At 42.6% G+C, this 11595-nt stretch overlaps 2 protein-coding genes across 2 annotated transcripts in view; one reads left to right on the top strand and one right to left on the bottom strand.

Annotated features, from left to right (window-relative positions):
- The window catches only part of slc9a7 (solute carrier family 9 member 7), a 35235-nt gene extending 30562 nt beyond the window's left edge, over positions 1-4673 (bottom strand). The window contains exon 1 of the mRNA XM_080472974.1: positions 4073-4673. The gene's annotated coding sequence lies outside the window, so the exon portion shown is untranslated. The remainder of the gene's footprint in view (positions 1-4072) is intronic.
- On the top strand, positions 4061-11445 carry rp2 (RP2 activator of ARL3 GTPase). Its single transcript, XM_080472977.1, has 5 exons — positions 4061-4328; positions 7212-7880; positions 8537-8651; positions 9446-9531; positions 9626-11445. The coding sequence occupies exons 1-5, from the start codon at positions 4164-4166 to the stop codon at positions 9707-9709; spliced, it is 1119 nt and encodes a 372-aa protein (XP_080329103.1). The 5' UTR covers positions 4061-4163; the 3' UTR covers positions 9710-11445.
- Positions 11446-11595: the final 150 nt, after the last annotated feature.

The raw sequence follows: 11595 nt of genomic DNA, 5'->3' as shown, positions 1-11595 counted from the left end.
AGCCGTCAGCTCTGTGTGGGTCAGTGTAATGAAAGAGTCACTGGACCCCTGGAAGAATAGTCACTGCATTGGCAGAGACTAATACGGATCCTTAAAATAGAATAAAAATAAAAGATAGAGAGTCACTCATTCAGCTACACTATCACTTGGTTGGAAGTCAAAATGGTGGAAGACATGTTATCTTCAGTCACCTTGGTCCATTTCACAGCAAAGGGATGCACTTTCAGGCAGACATGCAGAACTGAGAATTCAACACTTGCTGTTGAAGTAAATTGATTTAATAACAAATAATGTGAATCTCACAGCCTTTGTGCAGGAAAAACACATTTTACGTGACTATTTTGTGAAAACCTGTGATTATATATGAATTGGTGAAATGCATTCAGTTCTTACAGTTTAAAAAAAAATCAGTGGATCAAATTATGGCAACAAAAAACCTCACAGGAGCTCTGACATGCAGTGACCTCACTCACTTACCCACAAACTGAATTTTTATTTTGGAGAAATTAAATAAAATATCGCTAAAAGAATAATAACAACAAAAAACAATTGGGGCAAGAATACAAATGGTTTGATTTTACATCAAACATTTAAGCTTGAATCTCTTCTTGCTCATTTTGATTTATGAATGCATGTCACAAGAAATCTAAGCATAAAATACATCAGCTTCCTGTTAAACAATGTGAAATGTCTTCTGGCTCATCCTGCACTGAGGGACATTTCTCATTTCTGCAGCTAAAACAAATGTATACTGGTGACTTCTCTGCACCAGCAGCATCACCAGCTTCATATATCAGCTTGGACCGGTGCCATGATGCCCTTTGGGCAAGACTGGCTACTCAAAATATCAGTCGAATTTAAAACTTCTACTTGAAAATACTTTTTACTGGAAATGCAGGGTTACACTGGATATGGTATTCACGTCACATATCTTAATATATCAGTGTTGTTTTTACATTTATTAGAAGGAACAGGCTCAGTTATCATTGCCCCCCCCCCCCCCCCCAATTCTCCATACTGCCTCAGAGCCCCACAACAGTTTATTCTAGTCATTTCCTCATGCAGTAATAGTGAACTAGCTCCGGGAAGTCCACCAGCGGTTGTTCCTCACCTGACAGAAACACATAAAGTGTCGATTGACAAAAAGGCGAATCTTGTGAAATGACTTCTGAGAAAAACAATCCTTCCTGAAATGACATATCTCCTGAAAGCCATTGCAGCAGATAATGGGATTTGTCATCGCTGTGACTATCACAGACAGCTGTTGTACAAGTGAAGGATGTCTGGTAAACACTTCCTAAGACCAGCCATTATCCTTCTGCTGAAGCGACACATTTGTTTTAACACAATCATAAGAGTATTAGCTCTTTGATACACTTTTGATAAATCTGTTCCCATGATTCAGCAGCTTCTACGCTGCCAGCGTTAGCATTTTGTATTCCCGCAGTGCAGTTGAAGTGAGGATGAAAAGCAGATGAACAGAAAGGCCTGGCTTCAGAACATCTTTCAAAGAAGCATGAAGAGGGATTATCTATAATTAGAATGACCTGGTGGCTTAAGTTGCAGGCTAATCTGATGTGTGGTAGGATTGTTACATGTTGTTTATGGTTCGTTGTACACAATTCACTTGTTTCAGGTCAAAGATCAACATCAACAACTGCCATATACAAACCCAGTCTAAGTGTTATGAAATGGTCAGCGAAGTACGAAGACCAATTGTTTTTCTCCACTGTTCAGTCGTATTGTCTGATCTTTTGTCGCTCTTTTATACAAGAGCAAGTGAGTTCATAAGCTGCTTTTTGAGCAGTGAGCCCAATGAGTTAATAACAGTGTGTCCATGGAAGTATGTTAAACTCGATATTTTCCATTTAATCCAAGTGACTGCTTCACTAACAAGGATTAATATGAGTAAAATAAGTAAACTATTGGCAATTATCCACCAAACAGGATCACATTAGTACAAGCACAGACCTCACCTTGTTGCCTTATTTTTTATTTACATACTTTCAGCCAGCATCACAATCATCATAAACAACTTTTTTTTTAATTTTTTTTTTTAAATGTCTAAACTTAATGACTCCACGGAACTATTAATTACCACCAAAGCAATTCTGTTTTGACATGCAACGTGTACTTTGGTGTAGATAAATACAGATAAGAAGCTACATGCAATGTTCAGGGAAATACCAGTGTACATAAAGGCAAATATTCATAAAAAGGTATAAAAAAAAAAAAGAGATAAAATGCTAAATTATATTCTTTATAGAAGGTAAATGTGTGTGTCAGAGTTTACAGAAATGAAATGTGACTTGTAATGCTTTTTTTTAACAGCATATTGCGGTCCTGGGTTTCCCTCACAAAATGTTTTACATACTTTGGCATTGAAGGATAAATTTCAGCAGCAGCACTGTGGTAAAGTAACACCTCTGCTCTAATACACTGTCATGCACAAACTGCAGGTTACTCCGTCACAAAGAGGAGCTTTTTCACCAGAAAGTTCAGGCTGAATCACAATAGCGAGCGAACACAGCTGCTAATTAACCTCAAGTATCAGGCCATGTTTACATGTACGTGGGGATTTTAAAAAACTGATATTTGGGCATTGCATTAACACATGAACGCAGCTATGAATGTCCACAAATAATGATTCCTCAAAACTCCAGCCACAGTTTAAGATTTGGGTTTTCACAAAAACAGATTTTTCGACCTCTACATTTACAAAAACAATCTTCATTAGCTTGACCTCCATATACACTGGGTTCAGAGCTACTGAGAGCATGCCAAACCTGTAGGGGGCAGTGTAAGGAGACGCATGAAGCCATAATGGCCAATCAGAATCCTGTAAAAATTGTGACGTAAATCTCCAGTTTTAAGATGTACGTTTCCTCAGTGACACTCTGACAGTAACCACGCTTACCACTTAACCCACTTAATGCTCCTTTGTTGTTGTTTTGATTAGCATTTTGGTGTTCGCCAATCCTGACCCTGGAGGGCCACAGTCCTGCCCTCAGGTCAGCACACCTGAGTGTAATAATTGCCTCCAGGCTTTCAGCAGACTGTCATGATGATACATTCATTAAATTCAGGCGCGTTGGAGCAGGGAACATTGAAAATGTGCAGGACTGCGACCCTCTAGGAGTACCATCCCTGCTTCACAGGGTCAAGTCTTCATGCCCCGAATTGTACTCATGTGCAGCAAAGTAGCAGTATAATGCTACTAGTGTTGTAGTACTCGAGATCGGTCTCGGTTTTCAAGGTATTGGTCTTGACTCGCTCTCGGCCCTTAAAGTGTCGGTCTTGACTAGATCTCGACCCATAAATTGTTGGACTTGCCTCGGTCTCTGATACATAAAGTCTTGGTTTTCTCTTGTCTTGGATTTGACTCAGTCTCAGCACCTTAAAGTCTGGACTTGGGATGGTCTGGTTTTGGTTTTCACTTGGTCTCAAGGTGCTCTTGATACAACACTATGTAACGGTAGGTTGCATACATTTGTCAGCACATCGTCGTCACGAATAAAGATGAAATTCAGCCATTAAACCTTCTCTCAGAGGCCGAGAGCCTGTGTGAAGACACAGGTGGGTCTTTACAGTAAAACACTGAAGTAATTGTGTGAATGCAGGTTTGCATTTCCTCTGGAGGTTTGCATTTTCCTCTGGAAATGCAAACCTCCATTTCCTTTCGCTCTGGACTTGATGTTCATATGATGACTGAAGACCAAAATGTGTGGATCTGTTTGACAGAGCTCACAAAATATGGATTTAGTTTCATCTACAAAAAAATTTAAGACCCAAGAACAATACTATAAGAACCATGCATAATCAGCCACAAAACAATGTTTGATAAGTACCTAAAAAAAATAATAAAAACACCCCTGCTTAAGAATATCTTTTTTTACTAGTTGTCCGCGAACGCCTCACAGACGCACACTTCAAATACGTGATTGCGTCACACAATGCCGGACTGTGATTGGCTGTCCTGTCGGTCCTCTCGGGTTTTGATTGGACTGATTGCGAAACGAAGCTGTGAAAACGGGAAGCTAAAAAAAAAAAAAAAAAAAAAGAATCTTGTCACCTGAAGTGCTGCTCGCAGCTCAGCTTCTGCTTCACGTCCGTGTCCGGGACAGAAACTGCTCCTGCCTGGTCGCTCAACGGGAAACGTCAAGATGGGGTGTTTCTTCTCGAAGAAATCCAAGAGAAAGTCGTCGGAAGCAGAGGAGCGGACACCGACAACGACGACTGTAGAAACTACGAATACAAGCACCGCGGTTCCCCTGGGCAACAACAGCGAGGAGGCGCCGAAGCAATACAGCTGGGACAAGAGAGAGAAGGTACTCCGTTACACTGGCGTTACTTTCACCCGGGCTCTGCTCAGCAAGGGCCGACACCGCGAAGTAAAGGCTCGTAACGGCAACCTGTTCCCATGTGGACGTATTGCTGAGAAAAGCCAGCAACGCTGCCTGTTTTCGTTACGTCTTTTCTAATCTCATTTCCTGCACCGACGCTGTTTGCATCCCGAGATTCCCCGTGCAGGAGCAGAGTCTCCGGTGTTGACATTAAGTCGACGTTAAGTGGCCGGAGGAGCTGCGGGACTCGCGCCAAGCTCATTATAAGTTGACCAGAGTCTCTGAGGTTTCCAGGTTCGCAGCCTCTCCCTCTTCCTGTATGTCTGCCACAGCCTTATCTCTTTATCGGATTACAACTTGGTGCAGTTCACCGGAGCTCCACAGCTGATCACACGCTCCCCCACAGCTTCCCACTGCTGCTGTACGTCCACATGGACGTGATACATATGGCCATGGACAGAGATTTCTGGAGACAGGTGCTGAAGAGAGAAACTGCAGCTTCCACACGTCTGTTCCGATTACATCTGAATTGAATGCCACACATTTCAGTATTTATTCAGATATTTACAGACCAGCTGCTTCCATGTGATCTTCTTGCTTTTGAAAATATTTGTGGGGAATGAGCTAATTGTTCCAGGAGTTTGAAGCAACTCAGTTTACAAACCGGTTTAGGTGATTTCACAGTATTTGCTTACCTTATAATAACTAGTTAGACTCACTCCTCTTATCACAGAACAACATGGGTGGACTTCACTCCTAAAAATATCATCAGGTGGAATTATCACTAACATGAACCAAAAACTAGATACCAATGGGACATCAAGACTCCTACATTAAACAATGATTAATTAATTAATAAACTGTACATACCGTATAGTCCCCAATAGACACGCCGTGCGCCAGTGCAAGCTTCGAGGTGCGCATCCATTGGGAACATTTGTGCGCAGGTTTAAACATTCTGGACACTAGAACGTTATTTGGTGGCACGCAGGCCTTCACTAACACTTTGGTTTGTGGGAGTTAGCATCGTTATCTCATATCGATGCTAACTAGAGATGTCGCTACTCGATCTCCTCCATGAGGTGCCTCTCTCATCCGCTTTGTATGGGAATTGTTTTTAGTTTTTTCAGATTTATTCGGTCAGGGATTGAAGATGGCGTCGGATAAAATCCCTGTAGTACCAGAACCCTGCTGAGACCATAACGTTTGTGTGGGTGACTTGTCCCTGTGGAACCGGCTCAGCTACCAGGTTACAGAGAGGCTGCAAGGCCCTCTGGGAAATGGACTAGTGCTGTTATTACTAGGAAATTTAATGTAATGAGATGAAAGGGACATTTTGTGCAGTTTCGCAGTTTTTTGGGATTCATTGGGAAACGGTTAGCTGTTAACGTCAGAAAAAAATCGAATGGATTGGTCCTTGGATGATGACAAATCATCCCTGAAACGTTCATGCAGTTCGGGTGAGGAGTTTTTGCGAAAAGTTGGTGAAATACATGCAAACCAATAAATACACACAGAGAAACACAACCTTCTTGGCTAATGAAAATTGGGTAACCAACGAAAACCTTCTCGCCCAGCTTTCGTTGGCGAAGGTAATAAGTAAATAAATGAATTAATACAAGACAACAGAACATAACATCCTCGGCTAACTTTGTTGGTTGCCCTACTTTTGTTGGCAAAGGCAAATATGGTAATTGCATGTGCCTTTGTTGACGTGGAAGTAGTTCTGCAAACCTTAATATGCGCACTTGCTCATATGAGAAAGAGGCGAGCAGGGGTGATGAGGACGGGGGGGTGATGAGGACATGGGGGTGATGAGGACGGGGGGGTGATGAGGACAGGGGGATGATGAGGACATGGGGGTGATGAGGACACGGGGGGTGATGAGGACACGGGGGGTGATGAGGACACGGGGTGATGTGGCGACTGCTTCCTCAGCCGTGGCACAAGCCCAGCCCCAGGCAGAGCAGTGTTGTTAATAAAATATATCAAAAAAGTTAATTGACTGTTGCCTCTGCATTTTTGCACCCACTGCAAAATATCATATTTTATTAAGTAGTGAGGTTTGTTCTTTCTTCGCGCTCCACAGCTTTGAAAAGGGGGTGCTCTTCTCTTAGGAACTATACGGTATATGAAATCACGATCAAGTGTAGTGAATTCGGGTTATTGCACTCGCATTCTGAATGTTTGGACATTGCCTTTTCTGTCCCGCCTGGGTCAGTGTTGGGTTAAAATGTTTTTGTTTCAAATGTAAGTGACACGTAGAGAAGTAAGGAACTTAAATAATTTATTAAATTGCAATGTGTTTCCTGTGGTTGTTCTAAAATTTGCTCAGCAAAAAATAAATAATGGACTTGTTGATGATGAAGCAAGAGTCCTAATACGTCTGAACAATCAAAAAATGTGTGTGTGTTTTGTTGGTGGAACCTTTTAATCTCATATTACCACATCCCAAAACTGGCCTCCACTACAAATGTTTGTAGATGTTCCCCTTCCTGTCAAGGTACTGAGATGATACTGAACTTATCCACACTAGAAACTAGAAAACTGTAATTCTTTACACAGAAATTTACTGCAAACCAAACTTAAGCTGTGTTGGATTTTCAGACCATAAAACTGAGAGCATGAAACACATTTTCAGCATTTGTAGAGTGTCACTCTGATTTAAAGACAAACTTTAATTCTTCATAAGTGACTGTTGAGAGAAGCCCCTTTGGTTAATATATTAAAATTTTCCCTTTAACAAGCAGCGTCCGTAAAATCGGGATACTTCTTCTAAATAATCCACCTAAACATCTGCATTGCTCCAGATACTGACCCTCTCTATAAAGTGTGAGTATTCATGTAGCTGTCCTTGCCTTTGCACAGGTGGACCCTAAGGACTACATGCTGACGGGCCTCAAAGATGTGACTGTGGGTCGTCTGCCCGGCAAACTGAACGGGCAACAGTTCGTCATCCAGGAGTGCGAGAACTGCAACATCTTCGTGTTTGACCACTCGGCCACCATCACCATCGATGACTGCGTCAACTGCCGCATCGTTCTGGGCCCCGTCAAGGGCAGCGTGTTTTTCAGAGACTGCAAAGACATCAAGTGTGTGGTGGCCTGTCAGCAGTTTCGCACGCGGGACTGTAAAAAGATGGAGGTGTTTTTGTGCTGCGCCACTCAGCCCATCATCGAGTCTTCTACCGGCATGAAGTTCGGCTGCTTTCAGTACTACTACCCGGAGCTGGCCTTCCACTTCAAGGACGCTGGGCTCAGCATATTCAACAACAACTGGAGCAACATCCACGACTTCACGCCGGTGTCTGGAGAGAACAACTGGAGCTTGTTGCCCGAGGCTTCGGCGGTTCTGGACTCTGTGCCGGTTCCAGACCCCGAGTCTGAGTTCAAGTCGGTTCGAGTGTCTGCAGACGCCGTTCGGAGTATCGTGCCTTTGACGAAGGGAGGAAGGCGCAAGGCCAGTGACGAGTCCTGCCTCTTTGTGTTCTTTGCCGGGGAGTACACGACTGCAAACGCCCGCAAGCTGATCGACGAGGTGAGAATCAAGAGACGAGGTGGAGGTTCTGTCAGTTTTATTTTGAAGGTGTCCTAAAACAAGGACGTCTGTTACTGCTGGTTGTGATGAATCAGAGTGTGAGTGCAGTGGTTCAGGCTCTCAACACCCTTTCATAGTGTTCTGCCTGTTAACTGTCAGCTCGCGTGTTCTGACATGATCTCAACATCATAAAGAAGGAACAGTTGATGGAATCTGTTCCAACTTTAGCGGTTCTCAGAGATTCACCACGCAGGGTCCAGTCTGAAGTCGTCACTGAAGCCTTTGAAAATGGATGAAAATAGCCTCTCCTGTCAAACATTGATATTATATTGACTTTAAAAGATGTAAAATATTCCATCGTCACCTCCTTCTATGTGTTAATGTCATGAGTGTCCAAAGAGTGTCCTCCATCAGCCTTTGTTAAATTCTGTATGGGACTTGGACGAATGATTGACTTTCAATGGTGGAGAAGGTCGAGTTGCTCTGCGAACGTTTCAGCTATGCTGTCACTAAAAATGCATGATCCTATCACAGAAGCATGAAACCGGCTTCACGTGTTTGTCAGTCAAAATGTCTTCACACCAGAAACATGTTTCGTCTCTTCTGTCTTCAGCTGGGCCTCGTCAATTATTAACTCTTTGTTTCCTGTCTCACAGACGACTGCCAAAGGTTTTGTGCTGATCCAGACGAAAGAGGTTTCAATGCGGCCGGAAGATGTGAAGAGAGTGTTTCAGAATAATGCTGATGATCTGGTGGAGTGGATCACCAAAGGTAATTTGTTCTAACGTAGTCATTTTTATTGGACATAATCAGATATTGAAGAATTCAGTTGAATCTTTCCTAAGGAAGCTGTGTTTCACTCGTCATGTCCCAATGAGGAACAGTAGATCAAGGAAGAGTCTGTTGCCAAATTGGGGAACTTTAGTTGCCATATAAATGTCATGAAATATTTTTGTTCTACTCTAACACTTCAGTGTTAAAGTCGTCATGAAGTGAAGCTGAATTGCTGGACCAGTGAACCGCGCCACAGTTCAGTCACACATTTAAAATACCTAAAGTGGTCGTGGATGTTGGTTTCCTGTCTTCCAGTGAGGTTGTACCGGAGTCACTCCATGAGAAACCTTTGCTGTTTTGTTCTGCTCAAATGTTTCTAATTTGCTCATGTTGACTCAGCATTCTACAGTAGCTTGAGGAGGGGCCTGAAGACTCCTCATGACGCTGGATATATGTTGTAATGGTGGGAATGCTAATTAAAACATGGACCAAACAATTTAAACACAATTTCTTTTACATTAATTTATTTATTAGGTCATTGTTGAAGAGCTAAATGAGCAGTGAGCCCATAGATGCATCATTAGGAGTGGTGATGTAATCCCCTTTTCTCAGACGACCTTTTACCACATCGATGTGAACTCGAGTTTTTTGCCAGCTTGTTTTTCAGTGCTGGGTTGGTAAAACCCTTGAGCATCTGCAGAATCAGCCCTCAAAACTGATGTAGAATCTAAGTGCTGTTGGAGTCGTTGCTCAGCTGCAGTGCTCTTCACCGTCTTAACTCTTTGTTAAAGGTCCTGTCATTGCCCTGGAGCTGAATGGAGACGGCGCTGTGGAAGCCTGTAAGAGCATTGCCAATGAAGTCTTCAGTGGGACAAAGGTACTCGCACTGTTTGCACACAGGGAAGCTCGTTGTCTCTAGAAAAGCAATGAAAGAAGTCATAACTATGATTTTATTTCCCCTTTCTCTATAGGTGTTTGTCTCTGATAACAAAAACACATCCTCCCGCGATGTCGACAACTTCTTCAACTTTGCTGACATGCAGATGGGCTTGTGAAGGTGACGAAGGACCAACTGCCCGTATGGAGGGAAGCTTCCTGCCCTATAAGTGACACTTTTCTGTCTTTAGAAAATATGATCGAAAAACCGTTTGTTTGATAAGGAATACGTTTTTAAGAATCCTTCAAAACAAATCAAGTTCATCATCCATGACATTTGTAACGAGGCATACGTGTGCGAAATGTAGAGAAAAGTCAAAATCACAAGTTGACTTTCTTCTTCTTCTGGGGCTCAAAGTTGAGTTTTGTCTTTAAGGTGCGTTTACACAACGGCACGAGGAGGTACCAATATCATTTTCCCGTCATGTACACCCAGTCGCGGACCTGACTTGTTTTACGGCGAACACCGGCGCCGCGGGATTCTCTTTCCCTCTCCCTCACAGATTGAGCCCTGGGCGGCTGCCCACATGGCTCATAGCAAAATCCACCACTGTACCAACCAAATCCTCCCGATTCGCCACACTCCTGACAGGAGACAATTGGTGACGGTGCGTAATGACTCGTGACGACCCGCCACTGTTTGCTGCTATTGCTCATAACGCGTGTCCGTGACGGCGTGTTGACGCCTCGGCACTGATTCATAGAGTTCAGGTCAAAATCGTGATCCGCGGTCAAGAATAGAGATTCGTGCCATTCCTGACTTGTGGTCGTTGCGTGTAAACGCATCTTTAATTTATACACTCTGCACGGTCATCTGTGGGCCAAACTTGACCGTGTGGCGGCTGGTTGTGTCCCGCAGGCTGTAGGCTTCACACCCTCTTCTCGTCGTTCACACATTTACTGTCATTCTTTAGTTGAGGAGAGTGCTGTGAATATTTATACTTTTACGAATGTATTCAGTTGCTTTTAATCATTGTGAATGTAGTCTTTGCTGTAACGTTGTATTTTTTATTTAATGTGTCGCTTTTCATTACTGTGTGAAATGAATTCTGCTACGGGGAAGTCGGAACGAGCACAAGAATGTCCGAGGGAAAGTCTTTTCTATGTCAAAGTGCTGTTTTTATTCCCAGGAAGGATGTATTTGTGTACTTGGTTTTGCTGCTGGCCTCTTGTCCAGTTAAAACGTGTTTATGTGAAACGCGCTACGTCTTTATGGGCGTGTTTCTTGGCCAAAGCTGGTTTGTGAATTTTACGAGTAACACGGCCGGTTTATCGATATTAGGCACCTCCTGTGATTATTATTTAAAAAAAAAAAAAAAAGTGTTTTGTAATGTTTGTTTTATATTCTCTACTCAGTGTTTTTCTATAGAGATGAATTTATGTAATTGCTATTTGTAGAAAAAGTTTCTTGACGCGACTTCATTTTGTACAGCTGAAGATCAAGATGACTGAATGAAAGCTGTGAAAACAGTTCGGTGACATTTCCTCCTCGGTTTGAACTCTTGAGTCACTGGAGTTGGTACGACTTTGCTTTAGGGTTTTAATATCAATAGAGCAGCATTGTGGTTCCCGTTTGTAAAAGGTCAACTTCTTTTATGTGTATTTTGCTTCTTAAATTCAATTTGTGATCTGAATCCTTTTTCAATTGCGAGAAATCTCCCTCTTAACTCATCTATTCATTCAAATTGTACAAGTGTGGAACACATTGCTTAAACTGTGTTGTACCATAAATACTCTCCCAGTAGAAACGAGCTGATTCCAGTGAATCACACTGACTTTGTTGAAAATGTGAATCACAGTTTGCACCTTCAAGATTTAACTTGTTTCACTTCCTACTTAAACAACATCATCAAGCAGTTTGGCTGCACTCTGTCTGGCTCCTCGTTTATTTGTCGGTGGTAAAGTGCGAGCTCCAGCAAAATCATATTTCTCATATCAGTTTTACGCTGTTGCCTTTCATTAAAAAATACACGGGGACTCTATGTGGCGAACTTTGTAAACAAGT

Source organism: Lipophrys pholis (assembly GCF_963383615.2).
Source record: "Lipophrys pholis genome assembly, chromosome: 10".
Taxonomy (NCBI): Eukaryota; Metazoa; Chordata; class Actinopteri; order Blenniiformes; family Blenniidae; genus Lipophrys; species Lipophrys pholis.
The sequence above is the reverse complement of the archived record's forward strand: the minus strand, read 5'-3'. Positions and strand labels throughout refer to the sequence as shown.